General features: G+C 43.3%; 1 protein-coding gene across 4 annotated transcripts in view; it reads left to right on the forward strand.

Annotated features, from left to right (window-relative positions):
• The first annotated feature begins 879 nt into the window (after window positions 1-879).
• The window catches only part of BCAS1 (brain enriched myelin associated protein 1), a 65651-nt gene continuing 41625 nt past the window's right edge, over window positions 880-24905 (forward strand). For all 4 annotated transcript variants that reach the window (XM_061631231.1, XM_061631230.1, XM_061631228.1 and 1 more), the window contains exons 1-3: window positions 880-959; window positions 2832-2919; window positions 19336-19901. In XM_061631231.1, the coding sequence (XP_061487215.1) occupies window positions 888-959; window positions 2832-2919; window positions 19336-19901 (726 nt within the window). In that variant the 5' untranslated portion in view covers window positions 880-887. The remainder of the gene's footprint in view (window positions 960-2831; window positions 2920-19335; window positions 19902-24905) is intronic.

Here is a 24905-nt window from a genome sequence, read left to right on the forward strand (position 1 = left end):
AAATCCATTACAGTGACATAATAGCACTTTAAATGTATAGTGCAGATGGGCCCATTGTCATCACCATTAATAAACAAAACATTGTACAGTAGGGCCCTGCTTTACGGCGCTTCGCTAATGTGGCTGTCTCAATTAGACGCAATTAGACTAAAGCCCCACTCGGAATTGACTTGAAGGCAGTCCATGTCCATTTCTATTAATGAGATACTGGGTTTGAACAGGAGAGGATTAATGGATACAGAAGTATTGCTGGAGGTGCCCTTAATAACACATCTATTGTTAGGAAAACTACAGGTTAATAGCCAGGAATTTTCAGGTGATGTGTTTCCATGGAAACTAAATAATTAGACAATTGCTTCTTGAAAAAAGGACCAATCTGGAGTTTTCCAAATAAGGGTGCAAACACAATAACAGAAGGGGCAGACCTTCGTCACCCCAGCTAAGAATGTTGTCATGTAGGTAGTTTTGTGTGAAAAGAGCAGTCGAGAGAGAGACCACTAAGTTTTGGCTATGAATGCTAGCAGCATCTTGAGATGATGCCTGCTGCTCTCTGGAGGTCTAATGTGTGTGCTGTGAACTTTCACTGTCTGTTAAATTAAGCTGTGTTTTCCACCTATGCTCCCCCAGCACATTTGTAAATAAATTCAGATATTACTTAATGCCAATAAGCCTCCAGTTACAGTATCTCCTTCCAAAGGTAAACCAAAACTAAGCAAGCATACACTCTTGGAACTTCTGAGCACTCAGAGAAGAGAGATGAGAATATATTGGAGTTTAGTTTCTTGCACATCCACTCAGAGTTCTGCTAAAGCATGTCTAAAGCCTGCCCAGCCAACCTCCTGTTTCCTAAATTTCCATTTTGTGTTTTCTCAACTACAGTGGCCACCATGGGAAACACATTGTCCATGCAAAGAGAACCCGAAGATCAAGATACTATTCATATAACAGCGTACTCACAGGTAAACTATGAGAGAAACCTTCATTCTATCTTCATTTGGAATTACTTTTTAAGATTTTTTAAAGCTTTTTTATAAAAAAAGATGTTTTAAAGATGTTTTGTTTTAATATGTTTTAAAGTCTGTTTTTATGATGTTTTAGAGTGTTTTTAGTGTTTTTGTTTGCCACCCTGGGCTCCTCCTGGAAGGAAGAGCGGGATATAAATTTAACAATAAATAAAGAAATAAATTCTGCTGTATCTTGACTATTCCTCTGTGCTGAAGGCAAATTGTATTGATAATACACAAACGCTGTCTTTCACAGTCCTTGCCAAGTCTTGCTGGCCTGCGAGAAATAGAGTCTGTATTTAGAGACTTGGGCTATGTACACACTCCGGCTTACTCTCCATCCAGTGAACTTCCACCGCTGGTCTAGCAAAGCAGCATACACACGTTAGCCACAATCCATATCTACCCTGTATCCTATTGTTTCTTATGAGATACTGCATTTTGATGCATTTTCCCCCAAACCAGCTTTGATTCAAACTGAGAAAAAGAATGACCTAGCTATGTTTTAAGCCAGTAATGTGTACGCAGACTGGGAGGAGTTGCGTGGGAAGAGGAGGTGGTCACCTAGTTCTACAGTATTTAAATAAGCTTTTGTACTTGGATCTCTTCAGTTTGTACTTGGGTGTTTTGACAAACAAATGACATGGGTCCTGACTCTTCTGAGACATGAGCTTTGTCAGTCTTTGGCTGCTGTTTGCATTTGGTTAGTCAGTTATAGTTTAGCTAGAGATCCACCTCGTGCAGTGCTGCCCTTCACTGTCCTTGCTTGATGTATCCTGCTTTTGCCACTATGCTGGAACTGCTTACTTGAAAGGGGCTTCCCTGTGCTATTTATTTAGGTAGAAGTATCCGTGCATGCACACATCATTACGATTTCCCAAAATTGCATGGTAGCAGGGATAGATGTTGGGCCCTGTTGCTATGGGAAGAAGTTGAGAACAATTTTGATCTTTCAGTTTGCAGAGTAGGCTCCACTTACGGGGAGCCAAGTTATTTAGGTAGTATTACTGGCTAGGAAAGTTAAGAACACAAGAACAGACTTAATGAAATAGATCAAAGGTCTAGCCAGTTCAGCATTTACACTTTAGTCCTCTAAACCAGTCTTCCTCAATGTGGTACCCTCTAGTATCTGTTTTGGATTACAACTCTCATTGTCCTTAACCAACGGCCATGCTGGCTGGGGCTGATGGGATTTGAAGTTCAACAATATCTGGAAGGCATCAGATTGAGGAAGATTGCGCTAAACCAAGTATTTTGGAGGATATAGTCAAACAATTTAGGAGAATATACTCTCTTTTTTTGCAAGGAAATTTTATTTTGAAAATTGTTGTGATGTCAATTCACACCCCATATTTAGTTGCAGCTCTGGCTGAAGCACTGATATAGAATGTATATAATCATGCGCAATACCACAAGGGAGAGGTGAATCCTATGTTTTTTCAGATACCCAGCTCGTTTGAATCATGGTTTAGTGGTTTGTGAATAAATCTTAGGCTTGTACACATTTTCTTCCCCTTCCTTCCTCTGCTTTCTTATTCCTTCCCTGAATTCTGATTTAATGGCAAGCCACAGTTTGCTGTTACATTCAAACCCGAAAAACTATGGTTTGACCAAAACATAGTTTGCCCACTTCTGATGCATAGAAATATATTGAAAGTCAGGGAAGGAATTGAAGGAATAGGAAGGGGAAATAGGCAGTGCACAAGCCTAAGATAATAACAAACTATGGTCTGAACCAATCCATTGTTTATCACTGCAGTGTACAAAATTGTGCAAGAGTTTGTGACAAAGCAATTCCAGTGTCTAAACTTCAGTCTGATGCTTCAGGTTTCATCTGAACCTCCTGAGAACCTTAAGAATGGGCCTGCTACAATCCAGCCTGTACAGACTGTTCCTTCTGCAAACGGAGATGCAGGTATGTCCTGAGAAGAAAAACCTGTCATATCCATTTCTGTCATCTTGTATAATTATGGCCAAAGCAATCCATCATGCATAGTGTAGTGTGGAGATTCAGCATGGTATAATGAACAGAGTGTGGCATGTAGTATTGCTCAGCCATATGAAGTTCATTACTTGGCCTTGAACAAGTCACAGTTTCTTGCTCAGCCTCTTTCTCTCCCAGGAGTTGATTCCAAGAATCAAACAGAAAAGCCTCACTTAGGGCCGGTTCACATGGCTATTTAACATGAGATGGGTTCTACTTGCATGCCTGTTTAATTCGCAGCAATCACATGACGTAGGAGGCAAAGGGAAGGTGTCCCAGTGCTTTCAGCTTTTAATCCGCAGCAAATAAATCCAAGTTTAATGCAAAAAGGGAAGGAAAAACTGTCTGTACTTCGTATCTCTAGGGGCTTGTAGATGTTTAGCTCAGATGCTTTTGTGAGTCCATGCCCACTCCCTCCTCCACCCTATGTTATGTCATTCCTGCTGGCTCCCTTTCTGCAAGCCTGCTGCAAATGGGGTTTTTTTTCTTTCCCCCCAAACTTGTACAAAAAAGCATAACATTGTTCAAACATATATTTGTATTTCTGCTGGATTCTGAAAATACAAATAAATAAAATTGAGGATTTTTTTAATGACACTTACTCTGGAACAAACTGAGCATGCTTGGTTGCCAAGGTAACCAGAGCAAGTGATAGTTTGGCCTTAAGAGGATGTGGTCATTAGGAAGCTGTGTGACTCTTTCCCTTCAGTATGAATGGAAAACAGTGATTGGAAGGGTGATCTTTAAACTCCAATCACGATGGAAAAACTTCATCTTTAAAATGGAGTTGAACTCCAGTGTGAATGAGCCCTTACTCTGACCCGAGCAACTTGGACAAATACGAAATGTTGTACATATCTATCGGCCTTCTCAAATTGTCATATCATAAAATGGTGGCTGCTCAAAGAGTTATCATTACCAGAGTGGTTTAACAATCCCAGGGACTCTGAGAACTGCAGCTCTGTGAGGGGACCAGGGATCGATCTCCTAACAACTCTCAGCAGCCTTCACAAACTACACTTCCTGTGATTCTTTGAGGGAAGCCATGACTATTTAAAGTGGAATAATAGTGGAATAAATGTATGGTATGAATACGGTCTAAGTGGTCTGCCAAGACCCGCAGCAATTTTGAAGTGGTCTCTGTGTGTGTGGGGGGGGGGAAGTTTTGGAAATAGTGATCTAGACCAATAAAAGATATCACCCTCTTTGGCATTTCTATTTGGCATTTCTACTGACAGGAGGTATATATAAATCATTTAAATTAAGGAGACATTAATTATATTGGAATGGAGTCTATACTATATACTAGACTACAGTAGAGATAAAGGCTGGGAGCCAGAAATGTTGGTAAAGCAGGAAGCTTTTAAAAAATGCACAAGATAAAACCATGTAAGACAAAACCGCATGATTTATTGCACCTCTGAGGAAACACCTGCTTGCTTATGAGTTGCATGGCTTCTGCATGACTATTTTGTTTCATTTAGAAAGGTGAATACTTAAGATCAGGGTATGGAAATCCATTTTAAAAACAGAGAGTCTGTGTCTCATGCAGTGGATATTAATACAGCTAGCCCTTAATCTGATCAAAGTGATTCCACTGGGGTCTGCAATGGCTCGCTTCCCAAAATGGGTGAAAATTAGTCTCTCGCGTGAAAAATCTAAAATCGCCAGGAGCAGCTCAGACAGAATGGGGAAGAGAGAGGAATGTGGTATATGATCACAAAGTCAGAAAAGGTTTATTGGAGTTTGATGGTTGCCAATAGACCAGAAAGGGGGAAAATAGTCTGGTCTAGGTGGTCTCGTTTCCCTTTGAAATCAGTTGACAGAAAAGCAAGGAACAAGGTTGGATTTTCTCCACCCTTAGCCAATGAGGGATATGTGGGTTTTTTAGCTGTATATCTTAGATCAGGAGTGGGGAACTTTTTTTTTTTGGTCAAGCGCAACACATCCTTGGGGATAGTTTGGTGAAGCCTGGGCTCCACTGATAAGCAGGGCCAGGGCCCCCAAATGGCCTTGCACCCCTTTTCTCTTTCTGATACCCTCTTTTCTCTCTCTTTCTCTCTCTCTCCTTGCACCCCTTCCCGCATTTTTCCTTCCATGCCACCCACACAAAATTAGGCCAAGAGTCACAGCTTGACCACCCCACTTTAGGTCAATAAGCAGCTCTGCCTAGGATTTGTCTAAAACCATTGAACTGCTGAGTTCCATTACCCTAAGCCTCTGAACTCTGCCTCCAGTCCAGTTACAAACTGCCTGTAGCTCACTTCAGCAGTCCTGGCCAGATTCAGGACTGGTGTCAATACCCAGAATGCTTGAACAGCTGCCAGCATCCCAGCAGGACGCATCACTGATGCTTGCCCTCCAACAAATGCTAAAATGGCTTGCAGCTGCCATTTAAACTCCCTGCCATGCCCTGGGAAACTCCCAATATATTACTGACCCAGGACATTGTGGGAAATATAAATGTTGACTCCAATCCACTGTTGCATGCTGTAGAGCACCCATTAGCAGTGCATGTGCTGGGGTGGAGCCACCTTCCTGACACTGGGGTGGGGCAGTGATGATGTTGTAGCCATGCAGTTTTAACAGCACCACCAATTCAGTGCTGCCACCCGTGCACCCAGGCAGCCACAATCTCACTGCCACCTCACCCCAGTCCCATCCAGGAGAGAACAGCAGCACCATCAGTGCCATGATGCTGGCTCCACAGGTGTGCCTGACCACATATGCCGCTAGTGATTATTTGTGAATGAAGCCCAGAAAACTTGCAAAGCAAACAAACTTTGCACGTAGTTAGGGTTAGGGATAGAAGGATCTGTTAATTTTAGTTCTCTCAGATTCTCATTTTTTTCCCATCTTAAGTTCAGTTCTCCACATTTCTGCAGATTTTTTAAAAATCGTCATGAAAATTCTTCAGCATTTTAGTGCAAATTTCTCATCACATACATTTTTGTAAGCAGTTTGGACTAACATACACATTTTTGTAAGCAATTTCTCCAAACATAATGCATTTTTGTTATTTTCACTCATATATTTATTTCTATGCACACTTTTTTGCACAGTCTTTGGTGGGAGAACTGCATCACACCATTTGGATACGTGCAGACTTTGAAGGATGGCTATGTTTCAGTTCTTATATTATTTTGGAAAGTTCAGATTTGATAGATTAGGTTTAAATGCAAACTGAACTGAACTCCCCCCTCCCCCATCCCTTCTTAGGGCCCTGTAATCTTGATAACTATATCACAGTTACCAGGGCTATAAAATTATCCATTTAACATTAGTAATAGGATGCAAAGAAGCTGAACATGGAAGTGTTCAGAAGAGAATTGGGATGTCGGGGGGGGGAAGAGACTTTTTGACAGCAGAGACACGGGCGCTAGGGCTATGTTCTGATGTAACATTTGGAATGGGGATGTGTCTGTGTGTGAACAGGGTCCTAGATTGCAGTTGGATCCCACAATCCACATTCACAGACATATTTGCATGAATGACTAATCCCTGCCTAATAAACAAACATCCAGGGGGTTGTTTTAAAATGCCTGACCGTGATTTGATGGCACCATGGTGGAAATGACCCCTAGTCTCCCTAGCCTTGCTCATTTATTTATTTATTGTCTGAAACGACATGACTATTTTCTATGTACAGTACATAGGTGGAGATGCAGATGTAATACAAAAAGCAGATATGTCAATGCCATGTATAAGTTGTGGGTGTTAGCTCAGAGTGATTAATGGTATTTGACTTGGTTCTGACTCATTCAGAAGTTGGCTCGTCACTCCTCTCTTCCACACTGCATTCTCTGCAAAAGAGGAATAGCATTTGCCTTTGCCCAAGTCTTGTGTGTACTTGCACACTCATGGGCAATGAGTTACTTCAGTCCTGACCAACTTATAACACAGGGTCATGTGGTGCCTGGTGGGGTGCAATGGTGCCCTTGAGGTCTTCCCCCAATGTGCTTGAAACCTCTGAGGTCCACACATGCAGACATTCATGCCCCCTTGGTCATAAGGTGGTGAGGATGGTTACCCTTTTCCTCTTTGAAAAGTACATATAGTTGAAGAGGGAAGCTGGAAGGATGATGCTCTTTTTCACTTCCTCTTTTAGCTCTGTGTGCTTTTCAAAGCTCAGATTTTGGTCACATCCACACCATACCTTTAAAACATTCTTATACCACTTTAAGAGTCATGGCTTCCTCTCAAAGAATCCTAGGATCTGTAATTGTTAAGGGTATCCTGATAACCCTCTGCACTCTTAACAAACTACAGTTCTCAGGATTCTTTGGGGGAAGCCATATCTGTTAAAGTGGTATAAGAGTGCTACAAATGTACAGTGTGGCTGTGATCCAATTCTACTGGATCCAACTTTTACCCAGTGCCCCCACTACTTACAAATCCAAATGTGCCCACCATTGTAACAGGACATGCTGACCCAGCCACCAACCACTAGTATCTTGATAAACCTCCTGTTTTTCTTTGGAAAAAAAAGTCAGGGAGGGATGTCAAGCAATTGGTAGACTACAGCAGGTGTGCAGGCTCAGTGGAGTTTAACCTGTTTTGTGCTGCAACCTGATGCCTCAGTACGTGTGCAGCTGTTTCCAAATAGCTTCGCTGAAGAGTTAACACATTCATTTTAATGGAAAGCCTGATTAAAACGATAAGCACATACTTCCCTCTGCCCCATGTCTGTATTAAATCAGAAGCATTTCTTTCATTAAGTGAACGCTGTAGCATGTTTTTGCAGCTGTTCGCTGCCTGTCTTATGGTGCCACTATTCAGCGCACATCAATTTGATGTGCCAAATGTTAGATTAACTCCATTCTCAACATGACACTTTGGTTATGCAGATTGTTGGTTCCAAGTTGGTGGGTCTCCCACTGCAGTTTGTATTCAAGACTGTGTATCCTTAAGGCCTTCCTGTTATTTAACATCATAGCACAGAAAGTACCTATCCTAAATGGTAATAGTAATCCTATGGTAATGGTAATCCTAAATGGATTCCACCTTGTGGTTTTTCCCATTACAGGGTTGCAAGAACACCTGCATTTGGCTGACTTTCTCTTCTCCTAAAGATACAGGATCAGGATCAGGCCCTGAACCTGGCAACCCTATACACACACAAGATAGGGTTATCAGCAGGCACGGGGAGAATCCTAATGGTTGCAGGACAGAAAAAGAACTGAGCATGCTCAGTAATCACAGAATGCTGGTTGACTGTTGGCAGGGGAGGAAAACCATGTCATGTGGCTGGCTGTATCATTAGAGGCAGCCTCAATTCTCTAGAACAGGAGCAGCCATCGTGGTGCCCTCCCACCATTTTTTACTTCAGCTCCCATCAGCCCAGCCAGCATTTCCAATGGTCAGGAATGCTGGGAGTTGTAGTCCAAAACATCTGGAGGACACTGCATTGGGTATCTCTACTCTAGAAGATACTGGCACAGATCTTTTCTATTCTGAGCACAGCTTGTGGGGGCATTTTTCTGAATCATAAAGTGGGGGTTAGATGTGATGGTTAACACACTGTCTCCGGGCTGTCAGTATCTTGCAACAGGGATCTGAGCGCATAGTAGAAATTTAGGTTTGCACAATTAAAGTGGATTAAATTATTCTGTCACTGTAGTACCATAAATCCACTGAAAAAACCAACAGTAGACTTTGGCAGTCAGGAAACTGATGGGGAAATGCACTGAAAAACATGGGATGAACAAATGATTAATGGGAAGTTAAACAAATACTGCACAAGCAAATGCAGGATGAATGCTCCTTGTCATATAACATCCCTGCAAACAAACCAGAATTACTGCTCAGTGAAGACCAGATATAGTCTAACCTGCGTGTAAGCTTGTGCAAGCAAATCAGGATGACTGCTCAATGAATAGGTCATCTGGAAGCGCCCTTGGTATCTGCCCCAATTGTGTAGATCTGATTTTCAGTGGAAAGGAACGTGGCATGTGGGTTAGTGTGAAGCTTTTCTCCACTCATGGCTTACCTCTCCATAAGTTGTCCTACTGCAACACCGTTTTACCCTTATACGAGCATAGGACACTGACTTATGCAGAATCAGACCACTGGTCCATCTAGCTCAGTATTGTTTATACTGACTGACAATGTCTCTCCAAGATTTTAGACAGGAGTCTTTCCCAGCAGGGATCAAACCTGGGACGTTCGGCATGCAAAGCAGATGTTCTACCACTGAGCTAAGGCCCTTCCCCTAATCCTGGGGTTCCAATATCAGAGACAAGGCTAGCTGAGAGAAAAGCAGGGATAAACAAATGGACTGCAGCACTTCTCACCCATGAGTCCCTTTTTCACTTTAAATTGTTTTCTATATGACCAGGACAAATCCGGATTGAAATGTATAGGACTGCCACTATCATGTCCTAGTTTGGCTCACTTTTTCTGTTGCTATTTAAAGCTAGGGTGGAAAACCTCAGGCCCCGGTTTCTCTATTTGGACCTTAGGACTTTCTCCCTCCTTAGATGCTTTTATCTTAGTGGAAAGTGTCCTTGCATTGTACTCATGCCTCTTGCTTACCTGGAAGAAAGAGGGAGAGATGTGTGGCCTGATTGCATAGACTTGTCTGTGACTGGAATGTAACATTACTACACCCAGTGTAGTAATGGGTGGTGATGAATGCGGCCTCCATTTATTATGGGCTGCCGGAGCTAAGATCCCACCTTTAGCTTGTTCTTGGGGATACTTCAATTTTCCTATGCTGTTTTGTGTTAGCCTGTTCACCAATAAACAGCCTCTTTCTCTGGGCCTGCAAAAATGAGTAACTCTGCCTTATATTAAAAAAAGAACAACTCTGCTGAACAAAGGTACGCCACACTTGCTCACTTTTGCATCTAGCCTCGTCCACCACTAGTATAATGCAGCTCCTGGAAGGTTGCCCACAAGGGAATGTGCATTTGAATAGCATGTCATGTGTTTTTCAACTTGCTTATCGGTTTTTATGGGTCTTAATTTGGTATGGTTTAAATTTGTATACTTGTTTTTAATGTTCTTAATTGTTGTAAACCGCCCAGAGAGCTTCAGCTATGGGGCGGTATATAAATGCAATAAATAAAGAAATAAAACCTAGGGTTGAAAAAGGTTCCTCCCCACCTCCCTTCAAGGCACTGATGTATTCTTGGGTGTTGCACCTTTCATTTGAGGTGCATGAAGCCATGAACCCATTTTCATGCATCTTAAGACATGGTCACGGCTGGAGGCACAGCTGTATATTCAAAACCCTAATAAGAGATGCCCTAAATGCCATGGTTGAACAACCCTTTCTGCCAGGGCACATAAGGGCAGGCTTTCCTGGTGAAAAGCAAGCCTGGCCTTGCTGGAAATCTGGCACATGTTTACGGAACTGGCATGTATAACTTAGGAAAATCATAAATCATTGCAAGCCAGTCTGAAATGTCCTGGATCTAGAATTTCATGAAATGTCACATTACTCTGTTAAGCTACTTATATGCTTACAATAGGTACCTGTTCAGTGACATACAATGAGGACCTAAGTGTGAAAGTTAAGATGTGTTTTATATGTATATAAATAGATATAAATGACTTCTATCCTGCTTTGCTTTAAGGAACCTCTGATGTTGGGTTCCATATTCATAGGCCTCATTCACACATCATAGCCCTCTCCAAATGGCCATTGGCACTGGAGGCAGGCCAAGTGTACCAAGTGGGTGGGTGGGTGGTTAATGAAGACCATGCATGGGGAAATAATTATTTTTATTTTATTTTATTTTATTACATTTATATCCCTCCTTTCATTCATCATAGAACCCAAAGTGGGCATGTCTGTGGTTCCCAGGAGGTCTCCCATCCAGGTACTGACCAAACCCAGATCTGCTTAGCTTCAGCAAGGTGGGGGCCTTGTGCCTTCAGACCATACCCTGATTAGAGAAAATATCATCAGTTCCAGCTCACAATTACCCCTCCTTCTCCGTTTTAGATGGCTGCTGAAGACCCATCTTTTTATGCAAGCATTTGATTAAATTTCTACCCTTTATGCCATTATACTGGTGTTTTTAAGGATTTCGTGGATTCATTTATTTATTTCATTTATATACCACCTCATAGCTGAAGCTCTGGGCAGTTTACAACAATTAAAAACATTAAAAACAAGTATACAAATTTAAAACCATACCAAATTAAAACCCATAAAAACCGATAGGTGAGTTAATAATGTGCTATCAAATGCTGTTAAAAAATGCATGGGAGAAGAGGAAAGTCTTGACCTGGTGCTGAAAAGATAAGAGTGTTGGTGCCAGGCGCACTTCGTCAAAAACATCATTCCATAATTTGGGGGCCACCACTGAGAAGGCCCTCTCCCTTGTTGCCAGACTCCCAGCTTACCTCTGAGAAGGCACCTGGAGGAGGACCTTGGATGTTGAGCTTAGTGTACGGGTGGGTTCGTGTCGGGAGAGGTGTTCCATCAGGTATTGTGGTCCCAAGCCATGTAAGGCTTTATAGGTTAAAACTAGCACTTTGAATTGGGCTCGGAAACATACAGGCAGCCAATGCAAGCGGGCCAGAATCAGTTTTATATGTTCGAACCGTCTGGTCCCTGTTACCAATCTGGCCACTGCATTTTGCACAAGCTACAGTTTCCAAGCCATCTTCAAAGGCAGCCCCACGTAGAGCGCATTGCAGTAATCTAACCTGGAGGTTACCAGAGCATGGACAACTGAAGCCAGGTTATCCCTGTCCAGATACTGGTGTAGCTGGACCACCAACCAGAGTTGGTAGAAGGCACTCCGTGCCACCGAGGCTACCTGAGCCTCAAGTGACAGAGATGGTTCTAGGAGAACCCCCAAACTACGAACCTGCTCTTTTGGGGAAGTGTGACCCCATCCAGGACAGGTTGGACATCCATCATCCGGTCAGATGAACCACCCACTAACAGCATCTCAGTCTTGTCTGGATTGAGCCTGTTTATTAGCCCTCATCCAGTCCATTGTCTCAGCCAGGCACTGGTTCAGCACATTGATATCTGTTTATGTATGGTTTTTTGTATGTTTTTGAATTTTTAAATCTATGCAATCTGCCTCGGGACCCACATTTTGTGTGAGAGGCAGATAACAAAAATAAATTTGTTGTTATACACATTTTGACCATTTGGAAAGAGAAAGTTTTTTATCATGGCCAATAAATGGTCAAGCTCCAATGAAGCTTTCTAGATTTTTTGAGGCGAGAGAGTGAGGTGATCACAAATTAACAACTCCTCTCTTAATAAAGTGCTGAAGAACTCTGTATCCCAGTGATTCAACGGATGTGTAGACTACACTATAGAATAGGGGTAAACATGGTGCCCCTCCAGATGTTGTTGGACTGTATTTCCCTTCCCTTGGATTAATGGGAACTGTAGTCCAGCAACATCTGGGGGGCACCAGCCTTGGCTGCCCCTGCTGACATAGAAAACAAAGGGCGTCATGTAGCACCGTCAAATTTACACTTTCTGATTCTTTCTACTTTTTCATGAATTTTATCTTTTTATTTATTTATTTATTAGATTTGTTAGATGCCCATCTGGCAGAGGTTAATCTGCCATTCTGGGCGACGTGCAACAAAATACAATACAATCCATGTAAAAACAATTCAAGAAGCAAGCAATATAAAATTTAAAACTGAATAAACCCCCACGGAAATACCCTCTGCCACCCTAACCCACTTCAGGTGAGCCGCCGCATTCTGCACTAGCTGCAGCTTACGGACCGTTCTCCAGGGAAGACCCACATATAACGCATTACAATAGTCTAGCCGGGACAGAACCAGAGCATGTACCACATTAGGGAGCAGGTGGCTCGGGAGGTAAGGGCGCATCCTACGAATGAGGTGAAGTTGGTAAAGCGCCACCCGACTAACAGCTGCTACCTGTGCCTCCATGGATAGCTGGGAGTCAAGAATGACCCCCAAACTCTGGACGTGGTCTGTTAGGGGCAGTTGTATCCCTTTAAGCACCAAATCCGTAATCCCCAGCTGCTCTTTATCACCCACCAACAGAACCTCAGTTTTATCGGGATTCAGTCTAAGTTTACTCCTGCTCCTCCAGTCCCTGACAGCCTCCAGACAATTTGATAGCCTTTCTATCGCCACCGGTGGGGGGGACTTAAATGAGAGGAAAATCTGGGTGTCATCTGCGTATTGATGGAATTGCAGTCCAAATCTTGTTGATGCTTTTCCAGCCTTCCCAGCACACTGTCTGATGTTGTGTATTTAGTAGTGTATTTAGTAAAAGGGTGTAGTAAGCTTGCCAATCTGCTAAAACAACACAAGCGACTCAGAGTGTCAACCTAGTTGAGCCATTCATATGGCCTGATGAAGCTTCACTGCCTGCAAAGTCACCATCTTTATCTGCTTCTCATTCACGTGGACCCACGGGTGGCTCCCTACTTTGTTTTGTGTTCTTTTCCTTCAGCTAAAACATCCAGCTTGCTGCAATAGAAGAGGTTCAAAGCTATCTCTGGATCATGGGTGGCTAATCTGTGGCCCTCTAGGTGTTAGCTCCCAACATTCCTGACTCTTTGCCATGGTGGCTGGAGCTGATGGAGTCTAACAACATCTCGAGGGCCAGAGGTTAGCCACATTTGGTCTAGGTCCTTCACTTTGATTCCAAGTCTTTTTCTGCAGGGTGCTAGCTATTTGGCAGCATGCAGTACTATTGTTGGCCTGTCTTCTGATATAGTTCAAACTACCCCCCGAAAGACAAATTAGGAGCAAAATCTGGTACAAATGTAGGAGTAGGTCAATGAATACTGAGTAAATCCATTCATGAATCATTCAGTTATTTGCTTCAGCATATGACCAATGTGTAACTCAATGTGTCCTACAGCAATGTTTGCCAACCTTTTCCCAGATACTGCTGGACTACCGTTCCCTTCATTCCTGACCATCAGCCATGCTGGCTGGGGATGATGGGAGATGTAGTCCAACAACATCTGGGGACCCAAAGGTTGGGAAAGGCTGTCCTACAGCATTGTTCCACCGACTTTGAATCAAGGTCAGTTCACATGACCATGGTACACATGAGAAAATGTCAGCCATGCCAGCTTGAGCCCATAGGGATCTATGTGTGTGAAACCTGATACAATGGATGTGTATGACACCCAACTGCAGCTGCACTTATCTCAAAACTGTGATCAATATTACAAGCTAGTTCATGGGCAACCATTTTACCAAGACAACAATTTACCAAGTTGCAACTTACCGCAATGTGCATACAACTATTTAGTAAGCTGTCTGTCTGTATCAGGAGACTCTTATCCCATTTAGGCCCCTGATCAGAAATCAGGATAACCAGGGAAGTGATAAAAATTATTTGCCCTAGCTGGCAGGGCAATACAGGTGAACAGTGCACACTATGGCAAGTCATTCATACTTGCGTTCAATGCAGGCTGAAGCCAGCATAGGTTGCCTTTTTGCTGGTCTTGTTATGTCCAGTTCAGAGCGAGAACCACCAGTCGGAGACAAGGGTGCAATCAATTCTTGTTTTATTAAAGTAATGGATACATCAAAGGCTGTGCGCCTCATAGAAACCCCTATGCTAACTCACTACAATCCCTAACTGCACTCTAGACATGCTCTGCAACTTGTGAGGAAAGTTGACTCAGCGCCCACTTCCGGGCATGGTAGTCTCAAATAGGAGAGGTCTTGGGGCGTAACCTTTCACTCCATCACACACACGCCTCCTTCTGCCCTGTTCGCTTCTCCCGACGTCGTGAGCGCGGTGAGGGGGGGCAAGCTTCCAAGGGCTCATCGGAAAGCATAGGTTCCTGATCGGCAGGCGGGAGAGCGGAGGGCAGGGAAACGTCGGGCATTTCTAAGATACTGCTTGGTGAAGGAGGAGTGTCTGCTCTCTCAGGAGCATCCCCCCACAGTCCCGTGGGAGTGCTGGGGGGCTGAGCGCTGTCCCATTGAGGGGCAGGACCAGCCATGGGAACGGGCAGGGCGGGTGACTTGCTCTCTTCCCCAAGGTCGGGGTTAGACTCAACAACAGCTGGATCGTCCATGCTCCCTAACGGCTGAGGCTTCTGAAACTCATGCCTTCCCCCTCCTTCCTCGGGAAGGAGGCTGGGTCCGTCACCCCTGGGCTCAACATGTTAATTGGTCCTCAAACATATCCTGAATTATCATCTTCACCTTACATAGAGTTTGTTTGGTCAACTTTTATTTCTTGCAGTATCACATCTTGGGGAAAGAAGGTCAGTATAGACAGTACTGAGCTAGATGGACCAATGGTCTGCCTCACTGTAAGGCAGCTTCCTATGTTCCTAACTGTTGCATCAAAAATGAGAGCTGGCCAGGCAGAGAGAGGTGATTGCCCCCCACAGTTTTTCTTCATGAGTTCCCTGGCCATTCTCCTTTGTTGTAGGACCGAGTTGTGAATGGCACATGGTCCCCCTAAACTAGCCTGCTGCCTAAAGTGCAGTGGAGGATGCCATCCCATTTGTACTAAGAGTCAACTGCCAGTCTGGTTGTCTTTTGTATACGGAGTGGGAAGGAGGCACCATCTCGCCCGGTGCATCAGGCACCAAAGTGCCTTGGGCCAGCCCTGTTGCACTTAATCCACTTTTGCCCAGTGAAGACATTTATGTTAAGGGAATATGTTCTGGGCTAGCAGTGTCTTGAGTCTGATGCAATGGGATCGATGGAAACTCTCCCTGCTATACCTATGGTACAAGACCAGGCACAGAATGGCCCATGTTGGCTTTTGCTTTAGAAGGGTTAGTCTCAATATCAGTTTTGCAATATTGTTGTGGTCTTACAAGTAGCTTGTATTTGCCAGTAGAAGGCAACTTCTAGCCACTTTTTAAACTTAACTCCAGATGGGTCCCACCAAGACTATATTAGCCTGGGACTATATTAGCCTTTAGGCTATGTTTTCAGCGGCTGTGAGTTGGCATGACCAGGGTCACATCCATGCCATACATTTAAAGCACATTTAAAGCACATGGCTTCTCCCAAGAAACCTGGGGATGGTAGTTTGATAAGGTGATGGGAATTATAGTTCTGTGAATGGTAAACTACACTTCCCAGGATTCTTTGGGGGAAACAAAGTGCTTTAAATGTGTAGTGTGGATGTGATCTAGATCCCAGACTGACATTATGAAAACATAACTTAGGGTCAAACTACATGCCACAGACACAAGTGAGAGGCAATTCTAAGGAAAAACACCTTAAGGAGAAGCCAGTCTAAAGAAGTGCAGGAGGTCTTAACTCTTCCCTGCTCACCACTTTTCTGCTGCAGCTTCCATACAGCTGCTGCTGTTGAAATCAGGAACTGAAGCCTCTGGATGCATCTTCTAGGTGGAGCTGTATGTGTTAGTTAAAGACGCATTTTCAGCCGGATTCCGCTACACAAACATGAACGGGGAGAAAGACGAATATCTGTGGTTCTACCTGGGTTTATTAGCTGATCCCAGATGATTTGGGCCAGTTGCAGGATATGCAACAAGAAAGCCAGTGTGGTGTAGTGGTTAAGGTGTTGGACTACAACCTGGGAGACCAGGGTTCAAATCCCCACATAGCCATGAAGCTCACTGGGTGACTTTGGGCCAGTCACTGCCTCTCAGCCTCATGAAAACCCTATTCATAGGGTTGCCATAAGTCGGAATCGATTTAAGGGCAGTATATTTACATTTTTTTTGCAGGATATGCATCATGTATAAGGGCTGGTTGGTAAAGTTCAAGGTTGGTGGGTCACAATAGGAAAGTGGTGACTGTTAAATATTGTGTGAATTATGCTCATGCTCACCTTTCCTTTCCATGTTGCTGATGATTTTGGACGCCCCAAAATAAGCATCCTGTGTTTAGCACACTTTGGGCTCACAGCTCCAAAGTCATTACACTGGGATTTTTCCATTTTCCAGTTTTGTCTTGTACACTTGGCTCATGTCTTTGTACAGCTGTTTAAGAAACATTGAAGAAATGCCCTTAGAAATCATTTTCTTGTGTGTCTTACCTCAGTGCAGTTTCTGAAGTCAAAGGTATGTCAATCCACCATGGCATGCTTTTATCTTTGTGTTTGACTCCACTTAGATGAGTGAAAGGATGTCATTTTCAGGCCAGATCCTACAACCATACGCATGTTGATTAATGAAGGCTTATGGCAAGTCTTTAGACCTATTACTTCAGAACCAGAATATTCAAATCAAGAGACAGACCTACCTAAGGGGTTTCAGGGATAGGGGGACAGTGACCCTTCCTTGAGAACTATAAGGATAGCCCTGTTACAAGGCAAGATATATATTTTGGGCGTCAATAAGGGCAACCAAGTGGCAGACTGAGATGAGTCAGCCCTGCCCAGCCCTGGAACTCTGGGTTTCTTTGGAGAAGGAATGGGGGCAGCAGGATCCCCCAGCAGATCTCCAGTGGCCCTGAGCCACTGCATCTGGACATTCCTGCCCTAGGACTGGAGTTCTCCACACCAGCTACCTGGGTTCCTGGCTGGCTCTTCGAACCTCCCTTAGCACCCATCCCCAGGTCCACAGGAGCGGAGAAGAGACAGAGCCCAGCAGGTGCAAAGTGCCTGGCTACTTGCATGTGAGGTTACTCAGAAGGAGGGAGAAGCATATGTAACAGGGCCAGAGATTGGAAAAATTACTTATTAAAACTACAACTCCCATTAGCCCCAGCCAGCATGGCCACTGGATTGGGCTGGTGGGAGTTATAGTTCAAAAAAGTAACTTTTCCAAGCTCTGAACAGGGCCTGGCTGAGAGCCTCCAGAAAATATCTCAGTTCCTTCCCAGCTTCAGTGCAAAAACTTCCTAAGTCAGTAGAATACAGGCTGGCAGGCAAGAGACTGACTTGACTAATGCACCAGAGTTTAGGGGCTTCAAGACAGACCATGTGGCACACACAGCTCTGCCCTTGAATGGAGGGGAACAGCTAAAGGTCTCAGGAGAAACAGCTGGGAGGCTGCCACTGCTGCCCCACGTCTTCTGCCTGAGGTAGTTGCCTCACTCTGCGTAATGGTAGGGCCAGGATGGATTTAGAAACAAGACAGGAATAGACAGGAGATTGCAGCAAATAATTCCTTCAGTTCTCATGCACTTTAAAAAGAAGAGATGGGAGGAGAGACAGATGGTTAAAGGGTGATTTTACACTGGAATAGGCAGGGAGGAGTGAGAAAAGGACAGCTCTTTGAAGGGAATTAACAATTAAATTATTCATTCTGAATAAAAGAACAGGTTTCTTTTTCATTTCTACATCCTTAATTCTCAGAAAATGTACCCTGAGCCTTTATTCTTGCGTTTGAGGACAAATTTTCATTGTTTCTGGTAAGGAGGACCTCACCTTTACTATTTACAGAAATCTTACCTTTTTCACAACAATGAAAATAATACGTGTCAGGTCTCCATTCCCCATTTTAAGGAACTAGCTATAATGAACTCAAAGCATGCACAGTTTTTTACTTCTCCAGCATGCAGCTTCACATGCAATTTCAATTCCTGATTATTCAACAAAGAACAATAATTGGGAAGCTATACTTTTGTAATGTCTTTTTAAAGAAGAGTACTGTAATTGTGACTAGGGATGGGTGAGAATTTCAATTCAGTTCGCATTTCAAGCAGTATTTATCAAATTCGCAATTTCCTAAACATTATGAGAACTGAAACACAGCCATCCTTCAAAATTCGCATTTATTAGAATTTTGGGATGCAGTTTGCCAACTAAACAACATTTACAAAAATGCATATATTAGGGGAAAGTGTGCATAAAAATGAATACATGAGTGAAAACAACTTGCAAAAAGGCATGAAATGATGAGAAATGGCTTGCAAAAATGTGTACCTTTGTCAAAACTGCCAACAAAAATGTGTTTATTTGGAGAAATTTGCACTGAAATGGTGGAGAATTTTCATGAGGATTTTTGTTAAAAAAAATTGCAGATTGCTGCAGAAATGTAGAGAACTGAATTTAACATCAGAAAAGTGAGAAACTGAGAGAACCAAAACAGACAGATCTTTCCATCCCTAATTGTGACCTTTACCTCACAGGGCATGCAAAGAGAAAGCCTTTGACCAATGAAAAATGCTGCAAATTCTTAGCCCCTAGCTTCCTTTAAGCCCGGTCATCCTATGGTTTGAGGTAGCATTCGTGTGACACAAAAGTGTGGGCAATACAAAATGGACAAATGACAATCCAGTGGGTTTTGACAACCCAGATTCCACGTATAAGCCGATAGGCCAAAGCTCACACTTTGTAAAGAGAACGACACTTACACACCGTGTTTGTTCAGGCATTGCAGTTTACAATCAGTCCATTAAAGACACAGGCAGCTATGATTAATAGTGCATCTTTCCTGTTATGATGGATAATTGCTGTTTTCTTGTTTGCACTTGTAGTGGATGCAAGAGTGAGTGTTGTCCAGAATAATGCGGCTGTTTCTTCCCAGAAGACAATGGAGCTAAGCTCCATCTCTGAGGCCAATGAAAATAATCTTGGGAAGGCAGCCAAGACAGCCCCGCCAGCTGCCAAATCTCGATTTGTCTTTGCGTTTTCACGGCCTGTACCAGGACGTACTGAAGAGCAGGCAACAAATTCATCGGCTGGATCGGCTCAGCTTGATGTCAGCTCAGAAGCACCCCAAGCGAACAAAGCCTTGAGTGAGAATGCGGACCTTCCTGCTGCAGCTGTGACAGAGGAAGCTTCAGATAAAAACCTAAGCAAAGCATCTCTCAGTGAAATTGAACTCACGGCACCAGGCAAGGCAGAGGAGGAGGATGCTTTGCCGAAGCCCAAAGAGTTAACCTTTTTTGACAGGCTCTTCAAAGTGGAAAAGGGGAAAGCCAAGAACAAAACACAAGAGCAAAGCCAAGAGGAGGTGAAGGCAGAAAATCCACGTGGCGCCATCACAGTAGAAGACCCTGCAGGATTACAAAGCACATCAGAGAATGTCTTGCAGGAAAAGGCAAGTATATAAAACAGGAATATCTGTTTAGTTCCTCATTAAGTCTGTCTCTGGAGTTTGTTTCTTATGGGGCAAGATGGCATCATACTGTGCAAATGAGAAAGCAAACCCCCATTGAGTGAGAGGTGGAACAGCCACCTGTGGAATAGGAATCAAAGGCATTGTAGCTGTGGTGTTAGTTGATGGTCTGCAGCACAGTTTGATGAATGGGAGCCCAAAAGCCAAATCTAGCCCACCCAGCACTATTGCCTGGTCCCCAGCAGCCTCGCTGAATGTTAATTAAGGTATACTGAAAATGTTGCCTACCCCAGGGATTTCTGTCATATGGAAAGAAAATTATTTTCAAAAGGAAAATTATTTTCAAAAGTTGTGAAAAATGTTACATTTGTCTTTGGGTTTCGTTTTCAAGATTCGGACATTGGTCAAGCATAGGTGCTCCCTGGTTGTGGAGACCTTACTGCTAGAGAGGTGTCACCAATTTTATTATAGAGCTTCACCATGTAAGTGTGTGTGTATAGAGGGGGAGAGGAGACAACATGGGCAAAATAAACTTCCTTCACTTTTCTATACTATTTTATGGAGAATACCCTTGAGAGTACAATCATCTCTACAGTTTAAATTCAGTCATGCGTTCTGTATCAATGTTATCCCCTGGTTGTAGTACCCAAAAGTAAATCCTATTTTATGTGCAGGTTGTTCTTTAAAATAGAAGGTGGAATTCCTGTTGCTAATCAGGATACTATAGGCCAGTATATATATTTTTAAACTCTCTATGCTGGGTTTGCCTGCAATAGAATTTTGAGTGTCTGGCATAGCCAGGGTATAAAAACCCAACAGCTTTTATTTCTACCAACCAACACATGTTTTGGATACTTGGTACATAATAAACCCTAATGGTTTGATGGCTTTTTTAAACCTCTGGGGAATGAGAATCCTATGCAGCTTATTCCATTACGAAAAGTTAGAATCTGTTAGATGGTTGCATTTAGTGCTGCATTTAGCTCAAGGGTGCCTAAGCTGATTGGTAGCAGCTCTCCAAAGTCTCAAACACGGAGGTCTTTTCTCAGCACTGCTACCTAAGGGCCAACTAGATGAAACATGAACGATCTGTTCTTAGATCTCCTTACCTTTTCTTTTTGTAAAAAGCATACACACCGAGCAAATTGGATTCAGGCCATGGTTGACCCTTTCATCCAATTATTTTTCTGACAGGAGGCTGCCTCATACCAGGTCAGAGTATTTATCCATCTAGCTTGATATTGTCTGCTCTGACCGGCAGCAGTTCCCCCAGATCTTTCTCCTCACCAGCTTTCTGACCCTTGTCATAACTAGAGAGGCTAGGGATTGAACCTGGGATCATCTGTGTACAAAGTCAGCGGCAAAACACTAGTATTTGTATATTTTCCACTTTTGGACAGTTAGTGACTTGGAGAGCAGTTTAAATTCAGAAAATGTCCTCTCCAGAACTGTGGCCCTGGTGCAGTTCATCCACCCACACCACCCAAGTGCAGCTGCAAATAAGGGGAGAAAAGTCTCATCTCGTTTAGAGGTGGGCCCTTATCCTCTGAAGGAAATGGAACATAACACTTGCCTTTGTTTTTATGACATACTTTTAAATACATGGCTGTTACTGGTATGCCTCTTTTTATGGCCATCAGACTTGTATGCTGTACCGTCTAAATTCACTAGTTTGGCTTTTTGCTGATATATCACCATCTCACACAAGAAAACTGCAAAATCCTAGCCAGGCCAGACTAGAATGAATTTACACTATCAGGTTACCAGCATGGTGGGTGTCCTTCAGATGTTGCTGGACTAAATCTCCCATCATCCCTGACCATTGATCATACTGGCAGGAGCTGATGAGAGTTGTAGTACTCCAATAACATCTGAAAGTCACCATGGTGGCTACGCCTAGCATGCAGGATGAAGCAGCATTCGTGGTGGGTCATCCTATAGCTTTGGTTGTCAGTATTTCTTGGTATTTCAAGTATTATTGGTATTTCAAGTATTCCAAGGATTATCAATATCTCAGCACAGTCATTAACCAAAATGGAGACAATAGTCAAGAAATAAGAAGAAGGCTAAGACTGGGGAGGGCAGCGATGAGAGAACTAGAAAAGGTCCTCAAATGCAAAGATGTATTACTGAACACTGAAGTCAGGATCATTCAGACCATGGTATTCCCGATCTCTATGTATGGATGTGAAAGTTGGATAGTGAAAAAAGTGGATAAGAGAAAAATCAACTCATTTGTAATGTGGTGTTGGAGGAGAGCTTTGCACATACCATGGACTGCGAAAAAGACAAATAATTGGGTGTTAGAACAAATTAAACCACAACTGTCACTAGAAGCTAAAATGATGAAACTGAGGTTATCATACTTTGGACACATCATGAGAAGACCTGATTCACTAGAAAAGACAATAATGCTGGGAAAAACAAAAGGGGTAGAAAAAGAGGAAGGCCAAACAAGAGATGGATTTATTCCATAAAGGAAGCCACAGACCTGAACTTACAAGATCTGAACAGGGTGGTTCATGACAGATCCTCTTGGAGGTCACTGATTCATAGGGTCGCCATAAGTAGTAATCAACTGGAAGGCACATAACAACAAGTGCGCTTAGGCCTGCAGGGCACTCTTTCCCAGGCCATACGGGTTCAGAAAGGAGTAAAGCAGGGATGTATTCTGGCCCCTTTTTTATTTAATGTTTTTATAAATGACATCATCCCCACAATGGCTTCCCCGTCCTTCTTCCCTCCTTCAATAGGCTCTCGTAAGACCCCCCTATTGTTATACGCCGATGATCTGGCTTTACTTTCTTTAAATAAAACTGGCCTCAAAAGGATGCTCACTCAACTGTGCGTTTACTGCAAGAAGCACCTTTTGACAATTAATTACACCAAAACCAAGAGCTTGATCTTTGGCAATAAGAAGGCTGCTTCCAGCTGGTCAATTGAATGCAATGTGCTGGATCAAGTTCGCCTGTTCAAATACCTGGGTATCTGCTTCAGTGAGAACTCCTCACAGAATTCCCACATTAAGGCCGCCAAACTGGTGGGTGCGAGATCTTCAGTCCAACTCCAAAGATTTTTTTATGCTAGAGGGGGGCAAATGGTCCCCCCGTTGCTCAAGGTTTTTGTTGCTAAAACAGTCGCCTCCACACTTTACGGGGCCGAACTTTGGGGGGCTGTGGCTAAGCAAGAAATAGAAACTTTACAAAACAAGTTTATGAGACAAATTCTAGGGTTCCCATTGGGAACCCCCGCTGCACATCTCAGAGCGGAACTTGGGCTACCCTCCTTAGCAGCTAGAATAGATCTAGCTCACCTTAGATATTGGAGGAGAATATACCAAATGGATGACAATTCCCTTACTAAACTTTGCTGGTCTGAGCAGCTATTGAAGGGGGGGTGGGCCCGCACTAACCAGGCACTGCTGGAGCAATACAACCTCCCTATGGGCGAGCTTCTGAGTCTCAGCTCCCAAGCCCTTAGGAATTGGGTTTTTAATCATGCAGCGAGGAAAGATCGGGTAGACATCTTAATAGCCCCTTTCTCCATTTGGTACTCCCAACTCAAGCCTAATCACGTTAGATCATCGTATCTTGAGATCCTCCTGCACCCCTCTCTCCGTAAAGCATTTTCGGAACTAAGGCTCCAATTGATGCCTTCGGCCTATCTGGAAGGGAGGTACATAGGAGTCCCCTTTGAAGAACGGATATGTATTTTCGGGTGTAATATTCCAGAGGATATCATGCTGTACTGCCCATTGTACACCGATCCCAGACAGAAATTCCTAGCCCAACTTATTTATCCCCCCCAGGTTAAATGCCCCAAGGAACTGGTAGTAGAGCTTCTAAATGACAAATTCAAACACATGACTATCTCCGTAGCTAATTTCGCCTTGGCAGCTAAGAAGCTACGCGTAGCTTACACTCAGAAACAGAAATCCTGAAATTTTTAAATGTTTTATCTTATTCGCATATTATGGGTCTCATGGTGGATGATTTTACCTTATTCTCATATCACACCTTGTGGTATTTGTTGTGCTTGCAATGGCCTTTGGCTAAAATGCAATAAACTGAACTGAACATAACATTTCATTGGTCTAGTCAGTAAAGCCAGTTTAGGGGTATGAAAAGCTGCCAAGACCCTGTCCCTCCCTTCCTCCATCCCTGACCCACCAGGATCAGCACTGACTACTCCCCACTCAGTCTGCTATCTACTCCTGGTCCCAAGGCTACTCAGGTTTTCCTAGGGCCAGCCCTGCTGTTAGGCAGAATGAGGCAGCTGCCTCAAGCAACAGATGCTGGGCAACAGGAAGGGTCAGCAAACTGATGAAGCACAGAATTCTATCCCGAGGCTATACTGAACTCTGGTGCAGCAACGGAAGTTTTTATATCACCAGCATTGAAGTAAGATTAAACTGCCAGTCTAATCATATGGAATTGGAGGGGCACCATTTTGTCCTTCCTCTCAGGCAGCAGAATGTCTTGGGCCAGTCCTGAGCTTCTTTATAGTTGTTATTTCCATATTTAAAACTGTGGCTATTGTGCATTCATGCAATTAACATTGCATTTGTTTTGGTCCTTATAACACTAACATTTTAGCAAGACATCCTCAAAGGCAAAAATAGGGGCAATTGGTGATATCCAGCATTAGGCATATTTAGAGTAGAGCCATTGAAACCAATCTGCCTATGACTTTGTTGGATATCACCCAATAGTTTTCCATGGACACCATACCAGAAAACAAGGATGGTCCCTGGTAAACAGGAACAGTTGGAGCATATGACAGTTGTAAGGATAACTGAGATAATGTATAGGAAGTAGGTTTGTGTTTTTTTAAGATTCTACTATTTGTAGAATCTGAGATTGCAGAATTTGAGATCCTAAGTATTATAAAATGCTATTTTAGTTCTGCCATCAAGCTATAATCTCTCCTCCTTTATGAGGCAGCCCTTTACTTTTCCAGGCACATTTTCTGTGAAAATTGCAATGA

This window comes from Rhineura floridana, chromosome 6, assembly GCF_030035675.1.
Source record: "Rhineura floridana isolate rRhiFlo1 chromosome 6, rRhiFlo1.hap2, whole genome shotgun sequence".
Classification (NCBI taxonomy): domain Eukaryota; kingdom Metazoa; phylum Chordata; class Lepidosauria; order Squamata; family Rhineuridae; genus Rhineura; species Rhineura floridana.